Raw genomic sequence first — 20,633 nt, 5'->3', positions numbered from 1 at the left:
TATCCTGTCACTCCGGAAGCAGCGCAATGGTTCTTACAGGACTAAGTGCAATTTATAAGCTTCTTGTCCTAAGAGAACAAAAAAAACCTTGTACTGTATCGACTTTCCCCTTATTCTGTTAGATACGATCTTCACGCAGGCCAGTGACCCTTGAGGACGGATCAATCGGACTTTAAAGTTGCATATAAAACGATTTTGAAGTGTACCTGAGATGAGAATATTACAATACCCATAGTATTCAGAATAGTTGGAATTTGCTTTCAATGGGATTTCTCACAACACCCTCTTATACGCCCAGGAGATATTTTCAAATAAAATCTAGTGCTTAATGTCGAGAAAAGATTCATATACCTTTTTTTGCTGAAAAAAGATAATATATTTTTATATTCCGCAGAAAGGCAAGTCTCCTAGTCATTACGTCCGGAACCCGAAGGAAATCGACCAGAACCTTCTAAATGTGATCCCTGATGCCCCACGGGCAGGCAACAACTTACCTCCATCTTGGGACTGGAGTCAATTGTGGGGAGATGGTGAGAGGGCTGGAAGAGCGAGGCTACCCCCACCTCCACCAGCTCTCAGCAACAATGGCGACAGTGCCTTCGAGGATATGGGACAGGAGGACTTATCAGACAAGCAGAGTCCACAAATCACAGAGGTAAGTTGTATCAATTTGTACTAATTATAGATGAGCCGCTTTGAAAGCGACCTGCGCGAAGATTTCTTGCGCATAGGGGGAGGGAGGAGCAGGAGCTCGACCACGCCTACCGCCACGCCCTCTTTCACTGTTCGATCTATTTCCTGTATAAGACTCAGTGGGAACCGAGTGCTTAGCTTCCCTGCGTTGATGTTTTGGAACATCACGCTATGTTTTTATGTTTTATGTCTCGTTGTTATGGAATAACAAATATTATTATTTTAAATACTATTATTTATGTTAAGAATAGTCCATTGCATAATGTAATATGTTAGTATTATTAAGAAGTATTTTAACAAATGTTTATTGCTAACAGCTTTTGTTATTATTACCGGGTTTGCAAAGCAGCTGTTATGTAATACATACCCTACGAGTGGCAAAGTGGCGACTGAGAAGTGGATGGTAATGAATGTGGAGGGGGAAGTGTGTTCGCGATTCTTCTCCCTCTCCACATCTCTCTCTCTCTCTCTCTCTCTCTCTCACACACACACACACACACACACACACACACACACACACACACACACACACACCGCACTGTTCACATAACTGGTCGCTTTCAAAGCGGTTCATCTATAATTAATTAGACGTTCAACTGTATAGGTGGATTTAGTAATCCAATGAATCATAACTGAGACCTTTTTATTTTTCTGCAGATACCAGCTGATGGAAAGGAGGAAATTCCTCGGCCAGGAACATATGATTTAGATGCTGACGAAGGCGTAGAAGAAGAGGAAGGAGATGAGGAAAAGGAGAAAGGATATAACGCGGACACTGATGAGCTGGAGGGACACTATGAGGCAGAGTACGCTGAAGTGGACCCTGAATACGAGCTAACCAATGAACCCAACTTGAATGAAGGTGGAATCGGTGATCAAACTAAACTTGGGGATCCACCAAATACTATCCCTGAAGAAGGGAACGGCAGAGCAGAAGATGGTGAAAAGGATGTTTCAGGTATGGTAAAAGATGGATTACAAGTATTAAATGTAAGCAAAGCTGATGTTAATAAAGGATTAAAAAGGAATTTTAAAGAGATAAAAGATGGTAGTGAGACCGTTGTAAATAAGGCAGTGAAGAATATTGGAAAGACACTAACGAATGGAAAAAATAGAGCATTGTCACGAGTAGTCAATAAAACTAAGAAGGATTTTAAGAACACGGGAAAAGCAGTTCAAGAGGTTGAAGACAATATAAACAAAATGATATATAATATCGACAAAACCTTTAAAGAAGATATTGCAAAGACAAAACAATTCTTAGAAAATGAACAAAATAAAGTTAAAAGAGACGCAGGTGTGTTGACAGATAATATCAAAGAAACCGTATCAAAAGAATTAAAAGAGAAAAATGATCAAACTAATAGTAAAATTGATAACGTACTGAAGGGAGTGACAGAAAAAACTAATAATGTAATTAAACAAGGAAAGGACACCAAAAAGAATAGTAAATCGTTGCAAAACAAAATACTAAGTGACAAAATAAATAGTAAGGCTGTAATGACCATGGGTGAAACTGCACTGGGGACACTAAAAGAGAGAATAGAAGAAACTAAGAAATTCATCGAAATGGAAAGGGAATACGGCAAGAAATCTATTCCAAAAGTCTCAGAAAAGAAAAACGTTAGTGGTAGCAAACCTGTTAAGGAAACGAATAAGACAGTTACTTTTGTAAATGATGAAATAAAAAATGTTCCTAAGAAGTCAAGTGATCCAAAACTTCCACAAAATTTAAATACAGCATCGAAGACACCCCCAAAAACCCAAGACTTCAACAACAAATCTAGACTTTCAACACCAAACTTTGAAACAAAATTTCAAGACAATAGCTCTAGCAGCTCCGGAAACAGCAGGTCAACTGCAGTTGTTCAAGAAAGTGTTCCAAGCCAGAACAAATCTGAAAGAAGGTTTACAGTTTATAGACCAGTTCAGAAAAAGTGGAGAAGGCTATCTGCACTGGCCAGATCTTCTTCTATGGGGGAGAATCAAACTAAAAATGGGGACACTGGAGATAAGATACCACATCGTTTACGTCACAGCCGTGAGTTGTGAGGTTATCTTTGGAAACGCACAAAGTGTACATAGCTCACAGTGCAATGTACATAAAGCAATTTAGGTATTGATTGTGTAGGCAATTTGCATTGTAGAAGTAGTTCTCGTTGGTTAGTAGAATCTCTGGAAGGGTTTTCAATCTATGATTCAAATCCTTTAATATTTTTAGAAAGAGTAACTATACCATCCATGAGTTTGTAAATATATAGATTGTCTGTAACGTTATTGTTCCTAGTTTGGCTGTCGGAGAAAATTAAATTCTCTTTTTGTTCAATGTAGTTTTTTTTTCGTAGATGGACATGTAGATAGGATTAGCCCAGAGGCGGTGATGGATGAGGAAGACAGAGTGCGGAGGGTAGTAGCGAGTGGCAATATTGAGCAGTTGGCAGCACTGGTTCTGTCGGGGGAAGGAGAGGCCTTGGCGAAACATCGCAGTGGTAATCCTGACGTCCAGATGTTCATTAACAACATTCCCATTTATCAGGTCAGCTGATATTCTGCAATTTTCATTGAAGCTTTTGTTGAAAACGTTCAAATGTATTACTTTATGTCAAATACTAGCAGTTATCCTCGCTTTACACGCAAGTTAGTAGGCGTTGCACGTTTATGACCACTGCTGGTTCGAGTGGATTATATTTCGGACGCCAATTTTGAGTTTTTCTTGTTGCCAAGATCGAGAATATACGTCAAAAAGGTTATAATTATGGTCATTGCAATTTACTTCGTTCTTAGAATTTTTCTCTTCAATAGTTGATTTTGTTTTATTTCCCGATCAAGAAAATACATAACTCAGATCAAAGAAGCCTACTTATATCAAAAGAGAACTATGAAGGGTTTTATATCAGTGTTTAAATTTATAGTAAATTTTTTAGAACATTTAGAGCTGGTATCTAGTAGCCTACATTAGTTTAAAAGAACAGTCCAGAGAAATTTCATCAAGCATAGTTTGCATCAACTGCTGCTTCAAAGGCAGTCTTCGGAGTTAAATTCCAATTCTTATGTTTAGGACATGTTCTATGAATTAATATTACACAACTTTAGAAACCAAAATGTGATTTTTCGCTACTTTAAAGATCAGTAGGATGTAGCCCGGAGGGATTTTCGGAATAAGAATAGGTCTATTTATCCCTGGGACCGTATGAATGTCCATGTAAACATTTCAGTACATTCGGTTGAATGGTTTACGCGGGAAAACACAACACACAAACAAAGGCACTTTCGCATTTATATTATTATTAGGATTACGATTGGAACGCATTACATTAAGTGCGTTCGATCACTAAATGAATGTATTTTTCATCAAAATCCGTTTATATTCTTCTTAACATTAACTTTAAACGCGTGTTTGGGAACGATTTGTATTTTCATCAAGAACAACTAAGGAAATGGTACAATATTGAAAAGTGATTTGATAAAGGAACAGAAACTAATTTAAGTCTTTTATAAATAAAAAGAAATATATTGGACGCAATTCAGTTGAACAATAGTTTGGATGAGGTACATTAATTTATTGCTTGGAGAACACGCAATGAGAAAACTGACTCCAATGCTAAAGGTTGGCGAAGGATGTCTTCCGAAAAAGGTAGAAATATGGTGTTAATGCAGTATGATTTTTAAAATTTCAGATATGATAAATTACACTTGCTATGCAATGTTTGTTGTAGATTACAAATAAACGATTTAATATTGAGGATTAAAGGACAAGATAAATGTATAACCTAAATTCTCAAATTAAACTTAGCCCAAGAAGATTCAACCCATAATGGGTGGAACAGATCATTTAGTAAAGTCAGTTGTTTTCTTGCAGAAAAAGATCGAGAAGGTGCACACTGCTGCGAGACAAGGTAATCTGCGAGGACTCTGAATAAGATAATTTAGTAAAGTATGTTGTTCCTTGCAGAAAAAGATCGAGAAGGTGCACACTGCTGCCAGGCAAGGAAATCTGCGAGAGCTCCAGTCGGCATTGGATCGGCGGAAGTTCTCTGTTGCCCGAGAGAGCGGATCTTCTTTACGTCTCACACCACTGCATGTGGCAGTTCTGTACGGTAGAACAGCTGTCGTGAGGTAGGCTTAATATTACACTGAGTTGTATCAAGACATTCAAGATAGTATACTTCGAAATGTTCATATATATGGTACAGCACATGAACTCTCACTGCTATAAAATTGAAAAGCATCATGGGCACTTTTGTACTACCCGGAGACCACTATTTTGGAAGGGATTTTCTTACCGGGGAACTAAAAATCTACATTATTAGAAAGAACACACTTTGTTTGACTTACTATGGAAATACATGTCATTATGACGATTGGTTCTTGTTTTCTGCCTCCCAAGAGGAAGCGATATCGGCGAGAAGGAGGTCACTCTGTCCCTATTTACTATTCTGTATAAGTAGGTACACAATCATACATTTGTATGTATTATGAATACCAGTGCTTAATAAGAGCTTGCGTTATCTGAGATTGAATTTAGGTACTATCTCGAGGAACGTTTTTCTTTTTTCGTCCAATGTTATCTGACGTCGGAAAAGTTGGACGATTTGGAAGCTAATCTGAGGTGGGGAAATTACCGATCGGAGATGCCTCTGACTTAATGTTCACCTAAGGGACACTGCTGGCAAAAAAAAAGAAAAACATTCCTCGAGATACTTCCCCAACTTCAAGCTCAGACCACGTGAGCGTTCTTAGATGTTACCTTAACTTTGGTACTACTATATTGCATATTTATGATAACCTAATCTAAACTTACTTATATAGCCAAATATAAAATAGTAGATGGGGAGGTAGGGAAAGTACCGAACGGAAATGCCCTTTGCCATTAATAGGGGCGCTGCTGTCGATAAAAGAAAACACCCCTCGAGATGGTACCCAAATTCAAGCTCAGATCACGTGAGCGCTCCTAAACCTTTAATTTTGTTACTAATATTAGAATATTTATGTTAACCTAACCTATACCTACTTATATGGTAAAATAACCAAATAATAACAAAATAGTAAAAAGGGACGGAGTGGCCTCCTTTTGACGCCAACATCGCTTCCTCTTGGGAGGCAGAAAACAAGAACCAACCGTCATAATGACAAGTCATTTTCACAGAAACTCAAGTGAAGGCTGTTCTTTCTAATAAGGTAGTTGTTTTTAGATCCTGATTTTTAGAATTGTGGCCTTCGGATAATACCAAAAGTACCACATCATCTAGGATAATCGATGAGATATCAATCATTGTTAATGTTTCATCGATTTACAAGGTTCCTGGGCAGTCGTTTCCCCGAGACCCTACAGGCCCAGGATGCCAAGGGCCGCTCACCGCTTCACTACGCTGCTACACTCCCCGATAATGGCCATTACTTCGGACTCCTGGAGGCTCTGGGCGCTGACAAGAACCTGAGGGACTTAGTAAGTAAACTTAGTTGATACTGATGCTTCTGAGATCGTTTGAAGAGTGAACATAATCAATTTACGATTCCGGATGTGTTTTGTTGGACAGAAGAGAACTTGTGATCAAAGGATCTAGAAACATGACAGTCTCAAATGACCCAGAAAGGAACAGTAGTGCCAACCCAACTTCATTGAGATAGGAAAATTAAATTCGTAAACTTTTAGATAAAGACGTTTGAACAAATTCGAATTCCTCATAACTTCTAAACGTATACTAACTTTTGATTGACATTAAGCCAGGTACAGGTATCATAAGTTGATGAAAAAACTGCATTAAAGAGGACTGGCCTCGATCTACTCAATATCTGTCATCATACAGATCTTGTTTTTATCAGTTAGGTCTACATGCCTAAACTATTATCATGACAGGACAGTTGATTTTATCTATACTACACCTTACTCATCAAACTTACCCTTATTCATAGACAATCTGATGGTGCTGGATGAGCAGTTTCAGTCCAATATTCAACGATCCATGTTCAATATTCCTAGATCCAGTTTTATTGCACATCTTGATCCGTGATAGTAGACTTAGTCCGAAATTAGAATTAGTACTTTCTTAAATAAAATCTTAAGAATTTATTAGCATCCTTATTTAAATTATTTTTAGATTATAAACATTTTTATTTTCGTATGTTTTAATCAAAAGAAACCTAAATACTGCAATTACTAAGCATATTGTAATCACAGTTCATCAATGTTATGTTATAATCAGCTGGTTAGAACAGCTAAAATTAAAACAGCTGATTGGTGTGGCTCAGAAACAGTGCTGCCACATAATTACAGTGGATATTGTTTAGTACTTTTTTATAGCGCATTATCTCCCTTATTTAACAACTGATTTTCTTAAACTTGGTATCGTTGGATATGCAATAGAATGTCTAACTAAAGTGTAATAAATATCATGTATCATTTTTAAGATATTGACGTTTAAATATTTTAGAAAGCCGCAATTTTGAAAATAAAGCTTCTAAAAAATAGAACTTCTCTAATTATACCTTTAAGTTATGAAGATATACTCCTAATTTCATCTCATTGAAAAAGTCTATGCTCAAATTAAAAACTGTTAAGTAAAAAACCAAAATGGTGGCTATTAGGGTAATTATTGAGTTTTAGAAAGTTATAAAATGATATTTTGGTTAGTCCAGGAATATTACCTGTCAATATTTGGTAGAGAGTTCTGGGGCACTCTGTATATATGTATGTATTTAAGACAGAATAACGAGCTTTTTACATATTTAACTTAATATACCTTTTAAATTATAACTGGACCAAAACTAACTTCTTACAATTTTACCTCTGCAATAAAGATGTTTTTCTTTTAATTTTATTTAACACCAGAAGTTGCAAAATATAACAAAAGAAACATATAGCTGACCAGGTAGCTGCCAAGTTCTTGACTAGAATAAGAATGGTGAACTAAAACCTATTACTAACTTTACATTTTTATCAGGAAGGCAAAACTGCAGATGACTATCTGAATCATCAAGATAATGTGACATACGAACAACTTCTGGCAGAGTTTGAGGGCCAAGAGGTTGGAAGTCTTGGACAAAATTTAGAAGATGGAGACCTCTCCGATAAAGGTATGCTAGCAACATTCTATGTAATGTACGCATGACAATCTTTTCATATCATAAATTGTTATAGAACATATTGTTTTAAATAAAAATAGCAGTATTCATTTTCAAATAAAGATCAAAACAAATGTCGTTGTGTGCTCTGGAAAAGCCACAAATCTTTATGAGAACTCATTACGTAATGTTCTTAGACACATTATTAAGCTATTTAACAGGCATACATATATATTTAAAACTTTATTAGTTTTATTGAAATTGGATATTTCAGCCGATGACACAGTTTCTGCTCGTCGAGAAAATGACGACGTTGAAAAGCTAAATACGTTGGAGAGATGCTTCAAGTTGATACAAGACCCTTTCAATGACTTATCAGAATCCTCCCTCCTGAGACAGTTCTTGACTGAGGATGTGTTCAGCCGATACAAGTCACTACTGACTAGATCCGACCACTCTCTATTGGATTTGATCCGACCTGGAATGAAACAGATCTTTGAGAAATCGAATTCCTCAACAGAATCTCCCATAGTCCTACCAGACTATGAGAGCTTCGTTGTGTTCCAAGACCTTGTCACGCCAACGATAAGAGCTTTGAATGGTTTGGATCCATTTGGACCCCCAGAACCACACCCAAAATCAGTCTTTTGGTCAGAAGAAATTGATGATACCTTTGAATCGCGAAGTATTGATCCTTCTGGCAAAATTCTTCAATCGTGTTCAGTCGAATGCTCGAGAAATTTAAAAGATCTGAACTTCCCCAGGACTTTCACGCTGAAAAATCTCGAAGACACTGAGGCCGCAATTTCAACTGTTTTATCTCAATTCTATTCTTCTAACGATTTTGAAGACTTTTCTTCCTTGCATGAAGACACCAATTTGGAAGACACAAATGGCGTTAATTGCACACTAAATGAGATCTTAGAACCAGAAAATGAAATTTACAAACAACTTGAAGTTCAAAATCTTCTTGAACCTGATCTTTTCAGGAAGAGTAAAAAGGAGAAACACTGGCCTAACGGGAGAGGGGTACACATCTGGCCAGAGATAAGTGCAGCCTGTTGGATAAATGTGCAAGAACATATAAAAATAAAATGCTCGTTGGGAGAAGATGCAAAAGGTAGAATTGGAGTTATCTTCAAGAGATTATCCAAACTTGTCCATCATCTGGAGGAAAATTTTGAATTTGAACGTGATGAATTTCTGGGATATTTAGCAACTGATCCGCAGCTCGTTGGTAACGGAATGAAATTCCATGCAGTGCTCAAACTCCCTCATCTTGGCACTGATCTTCTCGACTTACAGCAACTCTGCCGTGTCAGAGGTCTGCTGGTAGAATCTTTAGAGGGTAAAGATGAATTCCATTTGAGCAACAGACAAACGCTGGGAATCACAGAACTTGCTACTTTTCGAGAGTTCTCAAGAGCCGTCTCAAACATAGTTGAATTAGAAAAGAGCACAGCAAAAGTGGAGGCTTTAAACCTATCAAAAGCGATTATGAATTTCTTAACAAGAAAGAAATAAGTGGTCAGTGTGAACTATAATAAAATCAATTAAACATTTTATATTATTACAAATTTAAGGTTTGTCTCATCTCATATTATTTACTTAGGCATAATAATGTCAGTGCAAATACTTAGGGCCAAAGTGTTTGTTGTGTGGTATTAAATATTTGGAATAAAATGTAAAATTCCTAAAACCTTTGTAATTTTATATAAAATCTCCCATTTTTCTTTTCAAATATTAAATAAGAAGAAATCTGCCATTGGGGAACTTTATAAACAATTGATTGGCGCGATTGGCTGTAGTTAACAAATCAGGAATCAATATGAGTTAGTACAAGCTGCCCAAATTTGTATACTCTAATGCTGTCTTCGTTGAAAATACATTTTTTCCGTATTGTTTCTATTACTAGTTTTGGATAATATTATATAATATATGCAAACATTTCTCTTTTGTAAAATTCTATGGCGTGGTTGGTTTTATGATTTGTTCCGATATGGTCCGTTTTTCAAGTACTGTTGATTTTTTAAACAAACATTCCATACTACTCAATTGTAATAAGGGAAACATTAAAAACAATGAGGATATAAATTTATGTCGACAAAAAAGATGGCGTTTGATTAACAAAATGTTGGCAGCTTCTGCTAACAAGGTAATATTGAGCCACATATTTAAGCCATATTAACCAGTTTCTATACATCGTCTATTTATTAAAATGTCTCTTAATAGCAAGGCTTTATTTTGGCGAAGAAATTTTTTTATGTGGAAAACAGTAAACATATACATTTTGGAAAGTAGCTTATATAATCATAGTGTATATTTTCAAAACAAACATGGAGTTAAGTGCTTCAAATAATAAACGCATAAGATTAAGGTAAGCAAATAAGAAGGGTCATTACAGTTTCAATAATGTAAGTTTTAAAATTATTTTTAACCTTATAGGAATGTATATTCTAATTACTTAATTACGAAATAACAAAATAAATATAACAAGGGATTAATTGAGTCACATTACCTTGTTAAAATGTTAAGCAATAGGAACAAAAGTAATTGAGCTAATTGTACATACAATTTATAAAAGTACAAAATATGAAAAGTTTGAAATTGCTTTCAAATTATTTGCGACCCAACAAAGAACACGGTCATGAGAAGCCCAAGGACATTACACATTAAAATGCCTTCCGTAAGACAGAAAAAGGGGGGAAATACTAAACATGGAATCTTTGTAACATTAGTCGAAGGGAACTTCTGAAGATGAGGATATTTATACGTACATACGAGTACAATAGAAGGAAACAGGATTATTTGGACATTTGACATCGTTCAGTGATACAAAAAAATTTAATACTACGTTTCGAGATCTGCAATCTGATCTCTTCCTCAGGTGAGTAATTAACCTAACACATAACTTCAACCTAGGTTAAAATAAATACATTAAAGTTGTGAAACGCGTAAGTCGGGAATCTTAAAAAATATGTTTTGTGTCATATCCGTAAATACTAACATGCACTTAAGAAAGGCAAAACAATAATTATATTCAAATCGAACTAGAAAATACAGGTCACAATAGGTCTGCACTCACCGGCCAACCACAGGGAACTGAGGTTATAGTTAGGTTAGTCATTCACCTGACGTAGAGATCAGATTGCAGATCTCGAAACGTAGTGTTACTGTTTTTTGTATCACTGAACGATGGTAAAGTTTTGGAAAAGTCCTGTTCCCTTAACGATCTTTCCATCGTCAATAACATACCAAACCAAGTATATTCATTATTTACAGAAAATATGACTGGGATTGACATTCCATTTATATACAGTACATAATGACATTTTTCTATTAACATGGTCACAAAATTTCAATTATAAATTTATATAATCACTCGTAAAGTGTTTGAAATATTTTATTTTATTTTCCCTGTGGGCTATTTATTAAGCGCGCTGATTGAGGAAAACATTTTTACTGTCACCTAAATTCATACTACAATTTTATTTACTAAGGATGTCGGTTGGTAGAACTGGAACCCTTTACTTGAGGCCATTTACTATGGATCGAGACAGGCCCTTTACTTGTTGCAGTCTACGACGATCACATATGCTTCAAACACATTATATTGTCATCTTTAACATATGTTTTGTACACAACATGTAAAATTTATTGTAAATGTCGTACGGTATTCCAAAGACATTTTTCATGATAAATTAAATGTAGCCGCAGGTAAATCTATCTCTTTCAATTATAACCAGCACAATTTTTAAGTCTGATTGTAAGCGTGAATGCATTCCTTAATCCACCAACAGAATATAAGAATGCCCCACTTGGCCTATTTTCATTCCAGAATATGTTGGACAACTTTCAAAATACCAATTGGAAACCTATACCTTGAGCCGCTTTGTCCGATTGAGAAAAGAAATGGAGAAACAGATCTTAAAAAACAAAATATACAGTATAGTTGAAAATTTGAGTCGGATGACAAAATTTTCCACACAATTTTGATTTTTGAGCAACAACATTTCAGTGGCGATTACAACTTAAAAGGGAATGTATTTGACCACTCCAGTTTGAGAGTTGAAAGTTATCTTCGAGGCCAAAATGATTGGTGTGCTGTTTCTAAAAGTAAGTCAAAGTTACAACAGGTGTGAATTTTCGTGTGTGGTTTTCGCTTCACTCTTATGCAGCAGAGTGTTATCGTTCAATGTTTACACACGTTTTTCTGTACAATTTTGTTTTAAATAAAACCAATAACGAATTGGACACCAATTTAAACTCTTAATAACCCCCCCCCCCATTCAATCAAAATCGATTCATAACACAGACATCTAAGGACAAAAAATTACATTTCATACACAACTTTGTGTTTATTGAGATTTAGAATATGCATATTGGGTTTTTTCCTATCTAAGAAATATTGTTGACCATATTAATGAGAATATACTACCAGTAAAGCAATTTTATTTACTTTGTTGCTTACGGGTGCCGTCAGAATACCTTATCAGTATATTACATTGTATTAACCCTTTAAGGATCAACATTGATTTTTCCTAATTTTTGGTAGTAATTTTTATTTATCTGCGGAATGCAAATTTGGTATATTGAGTAACCCCAGGCCGAAAATGTGTATTTTATAGCGTTTTTATAAAATACAATTTATTCAAGTAAATATTAATATATTTACCACATGATTTCTTTGGCATTTTAAGCGGCCCATTGCGAGCGATAGATTGCCCCCTTGCCTTTCCCGCCTAATTGTGCGCGGGCGACAGATCATTTTATGGTCATAAAAGGGTTAAAAATATAAAAAAGGTAATTAATGAATAAAAAAGTATACTTCTTTTGAGAAGAGAGAAGCAGATGTTGCCCAAACTGCCAAGGGGGCACAAAAAACCGGACATTTTTCATATTTTGGGCTTTAATTTTGTTATATTTATTAAATTTAGGATTAGAATGATCATTTTTGGAGTAAATTACAAATGTTATGTAATAAAACGAGGTATGTTGTAAAGAACTCTCAAACAGCCATTATTATTGTTACATCCAATTCCTTTAAATTTACCAATTAAAAAGACTAGTATACGTGGTTATTTATAATTATTTAGCTCTAGGTTTCTTATGAACACTGTGCATTTGGGATCTTGAATAAATATCCAATTTTGTTTAAATAAAACATTTCACGGTGTTGTGTTAATCAAAAATCATAATTTGCCCACTAATGTTAATTAGTAGCCAAAATAGCAAAAACGAAGGTGAATTTGGCCGTTTCCTCAACATTTTGATCTTATTAATAAACCATAAAACCTTTTGTTTTAACCCATTTTCAAAAGGTGAAAAAATGTTTTCGTGGTGCGTTTGATTGTCTGTTTGATTGTAGTAGCACATTTCATTTGTTTTAAACAGTTATATTTGCATATTATATTTCGTACGATGTTTAAGGAAAACAATATTATCAGACTGCTATTAAAAAGTATCAAAGATGTTTTTCCATCTAACACCGGAATTTCATATAGGAGTGGTTTTTATTATACGACCGTATTTCTTGAACAGTATTCTATAAAAACACACTGATATAAAAGTAGCTTCTCTTACCTGAGTTGATGACATTATTCACAAAATGAAAGGTTTTTTTTGTTTCTAGATAAAGGATGGCAAGCAACTCAAAGTAACCGATAAGATAAGGAAATAAAACCACGGGTGCCCTCGTTAATTCCGATAAAAAAAATATTAGAGTGCTCTATTGGAAAACTCTTAAAGAATTGCGATCGTGTTATAGAAATAATACGGTCGGTTAACAGACATGCTTCCGTCCATCAGCAGTTCCGGTAGCACCTCGTGCTGATGCCGACGAACGTAAAACATCCCTCGAGATAGTACTGAAACTAGTCTTATTCAAGAATTTAAATTACATCCAGATTACCGGGAAAGGTCAACTGTAGTGACAGAACAAAAGGAGCTTTTGTGGAACTATACCAACTCACCGACATACTTCTCGTTCGTCAGGCGCGCTGGGCGGTTCGTCTGATTCAGATCCTCAGTCGAGGCTTCCATGGTAGTGAAGTGCAGATCATGAGCAATCCGGCTCACTGATCTCGGTCACGAAATGATCTGAAATTTGTCAGATAATGTGATGAAATAAGCCGGGTCGTTTGGTGAGCCGACTCCTGATTGAACGAACCATCGCGTCGCGACCCGTGAGCTGAGAGTCGCCAGCCAGTTTAACATTCTTCAGTTCTCGTAGTTCTTTTTGATCTGAGTGATCTGCTAGACATAGAGGAAAACTGTTTAAAATCTGAACTTATTATGGACGACAACCCGTTGAAAGCTATTGTATTTTACTTACAAAGCCTTTGAACCATTAAAATTGATTTTACTGCACAATATTAATGATATTAAAAAATATTAGTGATGATTTGTCATGGTACATAGAACGAAAAACAATGCAATTAGTTTTTTACATTATATTTTTAATGTTAAAAGCAAAACTGATGATTTTAACTAAAATAAATAAATTGATTGCATCAAGATAAAATAACTTACTAAATTAATTTTTAATTGTTAATTGGTTCTTTCAATGATCTGACCGAGCACGCGTACGAGAGCGCTCCTCAGTCCTTGCAGTGTCCTTGCCGATTTCGCCTTGTCGCTGATAAATTGCCTTCCTCTCCTCTGCTTGACGGGAATGACTCCAGCAATAACCAGGACGGCAGGCTCAGACACTGTACGGTAGGCGGAACATATCCAGAGCGCCGTTTGACGCTGTACCCGGGCGATCCGTATCCGATAAAGTTCAATATTTAGTGCGTCTGCCCACACCTCAGCCCCGTAAAGGAGCACGGACTGGACTGTAGTTGTAATATAATCACAATCACATTAGTTATACACGTAATGTGAACTATTCGCATAGTGGAATATTTTATGAAAGGTTGAAAAAAACTAATTTTGTGTGTTATTATGTAATTATGATAGTTCATAGAGAATTTTACCAAAATAAAGCAGATTGGCTACTTTGAACTTGTGTGTAAAATTATTCTAAGAAGTGACTTTTATTTTTCATAACAATAATCACTTGAATTGGGTTTTTGCTTCCTCTAATACTTTTTATCAATTCATTGCTATATGCACATATTCAGCGGTTAACCTTTGTGCACAGCAGTTATTATTTCTTCTTCTAAGCACTTTGTTTCTTGTGTTTTCTTTTCATAAAAGTTGCTGGATTTATTTACCACCACTAAATCAACGTTAATGTTCCTTTCTCTCTTACTTCTCTGTGCTATGTGTGTACACTGTGCCTCCCGGACAGATGATTAAGCTCTGATCAGCTGTTGTGTTCCTGTCAGGTCTCAGGGAAAAGGCGGTCGTTTCGAAGTCTACAACTTCCTGCGCTCCATTCCCGGTGTTCGGTCCAGAGGACAGCCAATACCTCGCAGACTGTGAGTATGTTTGTCTACCGCCGCTGGGGAAATTCAAAGTCGTGGTGAAACGACCTTCAGGTTTACCCCATAAGAACAATATTAATACTCATGCATTTTTACGTCCTTGTATGTTTTTGATCGTACTGTTTTGGGTGATTTATCATTTAAAAAATACAGTTCATTCGGATCCAAAATCTTTTTTAGTTTTTTTAATGTAAAGTGTATACTTTTGAATATTTGAACGATGAAGTACAAAATATCATTATAACAGTAGCTCAGATATTTGTTTTCTGAATGACATGTAAAAATATGAATAAATGATTTATTCCTTCCAATATTTTACAATTTGAATATATTATTACTCTAACGAAATCTACCTTGGTTACGTTTACAAATTGTGTAAACCAGGCGAGTCCATTCCATCACTTGTGCCGAACTCCAAAGCTTCTACAAGACAATAAAACAAAATTACATAGTAAACGTCTAATACTTGATACTTATCTTTAACTAACAATACTGCTATTAAAGAAACAGTATAACTTATTATCAATGTCTCTAAACTAACTGTTTATAAAAATAAAAGTACAATGGTAAACAAAACATCCCTTTAACAACACTCATCCAACTAGTTTCAGGCTGAGTAAACAACCAACTTAAAAGTAACTTTGAAAACTATATTTAAGCATATGAGTAAAATTTGCCAGTATTAAAACTTAAGTTAATAAAAAATTCAAAATATCAGATGAGCAATATTTATTATTAATAACGTTGAAAAGTTGTCAAAACCTGATGAGAATTTTATTTATTTCCTCATCCGTCACCTGCAATAGGAAGAATGAGGGTGAGTCCGATAAGTACGAAAATAATCCACCAGGATCGAAAAAAGTGCGTGCAGGTAGGGCCGGGCAGCGGTGTCGGTAACAACTGTTTGACTACTGATAAGATAATTATTGATAAGCTCTGCGACCGGCTTTTTATCTACAACCGTCTCCCAGCTACCCAGCGTAATCTTATCTACATATTGATTCCTTCTTCTTCCTGTAATTTCATTTATAACCTTCCATTGTTGAGAAATATCGTTGCCACAATAAATTAATTAGCCTATTTGCCAAATAGTTTTTTTTTCAGTAAATTTTTCAATATTTTACTAGGCCTATATCTATGGTAATATTGCCTATAAACATCGTATCAAACAAAATCTTTAAAAAAAATTTGCTTGCGTTGGGATTATATCTTTAGAGCGAGACATCTCCATATCTTTACGACTAAAATAAGGTTGTAATAGGGGATGAGGTTCTTAATGGTTTGCAAACAAGATGGCCGCCAGCAGTACATCCTTCTCTTAACGAAAATAGAATCATTCAATTTATGAATCCCTCATCAAGACTATCATCAGAAAACTTTACCGTTGGGCCTATTTGAACATCTTCTAAATCCGTCTCTGACGTAATGCTGCACCTTCATGTTTCTTGAGTCACTGTCCTCTTATACGACTCATACGGTGGGTATTCTTTGTATTTACGTGTTATATAAAGTAAGGTAAAGATGTCTTATTTTACAAGACAAAGTTAAGGCTGAAAAGCCCACTCTAACACTTAACCTGGGGTCCAACGGCTTAAAGGTGACTTCCGAACCACCACCAATGGCCGGGCAGGCGGGCTGCTTGCAAGGACAAGATCGCTCAGCGGTCACCCATCCAAGCAGCAGCCACGCCGAACGTTGCTTGATTTGGTTATCCTGCGATAACCGTTTCCCGCTAAAAATGGGCCATTGGCCTTCTTTTATAGGGGTGCTCATGAAGAATACAACTAAACTTATAAAAGAATTCAAAGCTTACGGAGTTGCTTACAAAAACTTAAAATACCGATGTTTTTTATAAAACAAATTCAAAGTGGGTTAATAATACTACCTAGAAAAATTGTCTAATTAGTTATTTTTCATGTATTTGATGTAACGTACTACATAAATACATGACATGCCCGTGACATCAAATATACATGGTTCTTCAGGACTTGTGGAAGACCTTGCCTTGTGTTGTAAAAGTGAAAATGCTTAATGTCCCCTTTATTGAACATTGGTGCGCAAATACTTGCTTTAAAAATAACAAAAATGATTTAACAGAAATGAAACACATAGTCTAAACGCTACAACATCACGTGTCTAACGTTGTTTTTTAATTTTAAATAATTTATTTTACCATAAAATGTGTGGCTTCTCTAAGCAAGTGGTTTTGTACGGTACTGTAATTTTCGAGTTGAAGAAACTTGCCAAAATGGGATGAATCTAATTTTTATCATAAAGTGTGAAAAAATTATATTGATCGTTTTATTTTTTTCTGCTACAACAAATAGAATACCCCTGACTATATGATTGTTTTTTCAATGCTATACAGATGTTTTGCAATCGAAACATCCCTCATTCGTCTCACTGATTTCCAATGGATCAGGTCCCCATTGCATTTCAGAATGGTACAGTTGGATAACCTCAGTGCTTAATTTCTAAAATTTTAGGTGTGGGAACTCTTAAAGCAGGAAGCTCAGACCGGTGGGTATGGAATACACCCCAGGAAGGAGGGAGGCCCTCACCCAGGAAAACTTTTGAAAATTATAACTGTAAACCTTTGTTTTTAGGCCACCCAGACATAATAATACATTCATTTTTATAAAATACCAAGTGATATTTTAATGCTGTTTATTTTCTTTAAGGTGCTTGATTAGGATGTAAGAAAATAAAAACATGAATTTAAATTATTGAGTTTACTCTCTACTCTACTCTACTCCATTAACACCTTGTTGCCTACTTTAAATTTCCCAGAAATATTTGGTTTGATTTCATTAACCATTTTGTTTGAATCAATGAAGCTCGCCAATATTAATTTTTTAATGAATGGTAAAATAAAAACAAATTGAGCCTTATTCACAGTTTTATTTATACACATTACAGTAGTAATAATAATACATATTAATATGTAAATGGATGTTTGTTAATATAACAGCTTTTTTACAAGTTTGCATATTTTACAAAAAAATTGCATACCTTATGGGTACAAAACAATATTAATACATTCAAAATAAACCAACTTCTTGGAAAGGAAAAGGAAGCGTTTAATTACACACAAAATAAATGACACACAGAGTGGAGTAACACGGTTTCATTTTTTAAAATTTAGTGTAGTTTTAAAAAGTTAAGGTTGATTATTTTATTTGCTTATTAGTTATTATAACAAATATGTACGGATTTGTAGTATAATATTGTAAGGCAATGCCAAGACTGTTGGTAAACTTAGTTTTAGTTGTTTGTTAATATTTTAAAGTGAAAACTACAAAAGAAACAAAACAACAATACACAAAACTAACTGTAAGTACAAAAAAGAACTCAGAAACTTGAGTTCAGAACACAACTATAAGTTAGGCATAGGCTAGTTATTTTAATGAAAACTTATGTTCTGAAATTCTAAAAGATATTTAAAAAACAGATTTAGGAAAAAAGTTCCCACAATGCAATGCTGTCTTCATGGTAAGTTTTCTGCCCTCGTTGTTTTGACTTGGTGTCAAGTGCAGAATGGTGTCCCTTCGCCAGCCAGGTTTTGACGTGTCGCTCGGGATTGTATCTAGCCACAGGAGGTCCTAGGAGCCTGATCCGCAATAAATCGCAAACAGTGCTAATGTAGAGTGAAGATCTAAGAGGAGACATAATTAGATTCATTGCAGAAAACCCACGTTCACATTCAGCACTAGACACTGCAATACTATTTATGATGGAAATCAGTTTCTTAAACGACGGCGGTTGCTCTAGAATAGTAGGTTTCTCTCCACTTAACATAGGCTTCAGTCCCTGCTTGAAGTGTCTGAAGTCTCTAATTATATCCTGAGAGCTGCTAATCTTAAATCTATCGCAGATTCGCTGGATCTCACATTCTCCGTAGGTGATGGATAAGTCTTTTGGCCAATACATGGGGTGGATCACTTTGGTGTCATTCATGATTTTGGTGTAGTGTTCAGCCGCATTTGAAGATGATGATAGCAACCTTGAAGTCAAGTTGTTAGCGAGGCTCCGATAGAACTGTTTTTCTGGAATACTGGGTATCTTGGATCTTACACAAAGTTTAACATCTTGAAACATCAAATCGTCAATAGCAATTTTAGCTTCCACTGAACGTCTACCCATGTTTTCAACTCGGTTTTCAAACACTTTGATTAACAGTGTTACATCACTGTGGGCTTGGATAAGGTTGAGGCTTGATTTTTGAAGCTGTAAGGACAAATCCGATAACTCTTCTAGAGCATCGAACATCAATGCCAGGTTGTGTACAAAAGTTGTAGAAGATAATGTACTACAAAGCCCTTTGTAAGTTGAACGTTGCTTCGAGTCCCTTTGTTTGTCTTCAGATGCTTCAATGAAATGATTGTACAAAGCTTTAAAATCTGTCCAAACTGCTTTCACCGCCATTAAGCTGGAGGCTACCCAACGAGTATCTAAAACACGGCCGATTTTCAACATTTGCTCCTCTAGTCCTTTAGCAACTTCTGCCAACTCCCTGCTGTTTTTCGGTGAACAACTAAACATGTTTCTAATTTTATCCATGAATATCTTAAAATGATTGATTCCAGCTACTTCTTCTATGGAATCGTGCACGGCAAGCTCTAAACGATGGTTCAAACAATGCCAAATGAACAAGTTGGGGAACGTTTCAGTAAGCTGTATAGCAAGGCCAGATTTCTTGCCTAGTAGCACTGAAGCACCATCACAAGTTAGAGCAATCATATGGTCTTTCATGAATTCAAAGCTTAGACCTAATGCTTGTAACTGATTTAAAAGTTCTTGTAATATACCAGCTGATGTTGTGCTATTTAGCTCAAAAAGTGTTAAGAACACTGTCATAGAGTTTTGCATTCCCTTTAGATCAGTTCTGATATAAACCACCAAAGCATTTTTGTTTGAAACTGAAGTGGCTTCATCCAAAAGCAGGGAAAATTTAGAGTCTGACTTGATTAGGCCATTTATCAAGTCTGATTTCATTTCATCAGAAATATGATGAATTATATTGGAGCAAGCAACATTTGAATGTAGGATTCGCCCCATATCTAAGCCATTCATTATTTGAAGATCAATTTCAGTTTCAAACTCAAAAAATGGCCTATTTAGTTTAGCTTGCTTATAAGCCGTGCGGAAAATGCGCTCAGTTACAATAATAATAATAATAATAATAATAATAATAATTTTATTGCTTTAGAACATGTACATGTTATAGCAATTGTCAAAGAAGAAAATAAGCTAAAATTTTGGATTCATACATTACATCTAGGTTACTTTCGTACATACAATTTATTCCATCCATCCTACTGCTCATTTATTCGAATTTCCCACTCTAGCACCAGCGTCAGTCAGCCAATTATGTGGTCACCCAAACATGTGCCATGAACTCGTCTGTATTGTAAAAAGCTTCTGAGAGCAATGCACTTTTCAGACGAG

General features: G+C 35.5%; 1 protein-coding gene across 1 annotated transcript in view; it reads left to right on the top strand.

The window, feature by feature from the left end:
• Window positions 1-20,633, top strand: part of LOC124366903 — a 77,777-nt gene that overhangs the window by 38,025 nt on the left and 19,119 nt on the right. Inside the window, exons 9-15 of the mRNA XM_046823502.1 lie at window positions 395-655; window positions 1,351-1,651; window positions 3,039-3,229; window positions 4,646-4,809; window positions 5,992-6,139; window positions 7,635-7,767; window positions 15,087-15,179. Of these exons, the coding sequence (XP_046679458.1) occupies window positions 395-655; window positions 1,351-1,651; window positions 3,039-3,229; window positions 4,646-4,809; window positions 5,992-6,139; window positions 7,635-7,767; window positions 15,087-15,179 (1,291 nt within the window). The remainder of the gene's footprint in view (window positions 1-394; window positions 656-1,350; window positions 1,652-3,038; window positions 3,230-4,645; window positions 4,810-5,991; window positions 6,140-7,634; window positions 7,768-15,086; window positions 15,180-20,633) is intronic.

This window comes from Homalodisca vitripennis, chromosome 7 (genome assembly GCF_021130785.1).
Source record: "Homalodisca vitripennis isolate AUS2020 chromosome 7, UT_GWSS_2.1, whole genome shotgun sequence".
NCBI classification, from domain to species: Eukaryota; Metazoa; Arthropoda; class Insecta; order Hemiptera; family Cicadellidae; genus Homalodisca; species Homalodisca vitripennis.
This window is presented reverse-complemented; position numbering and strand designations above follow the sequence as displayed.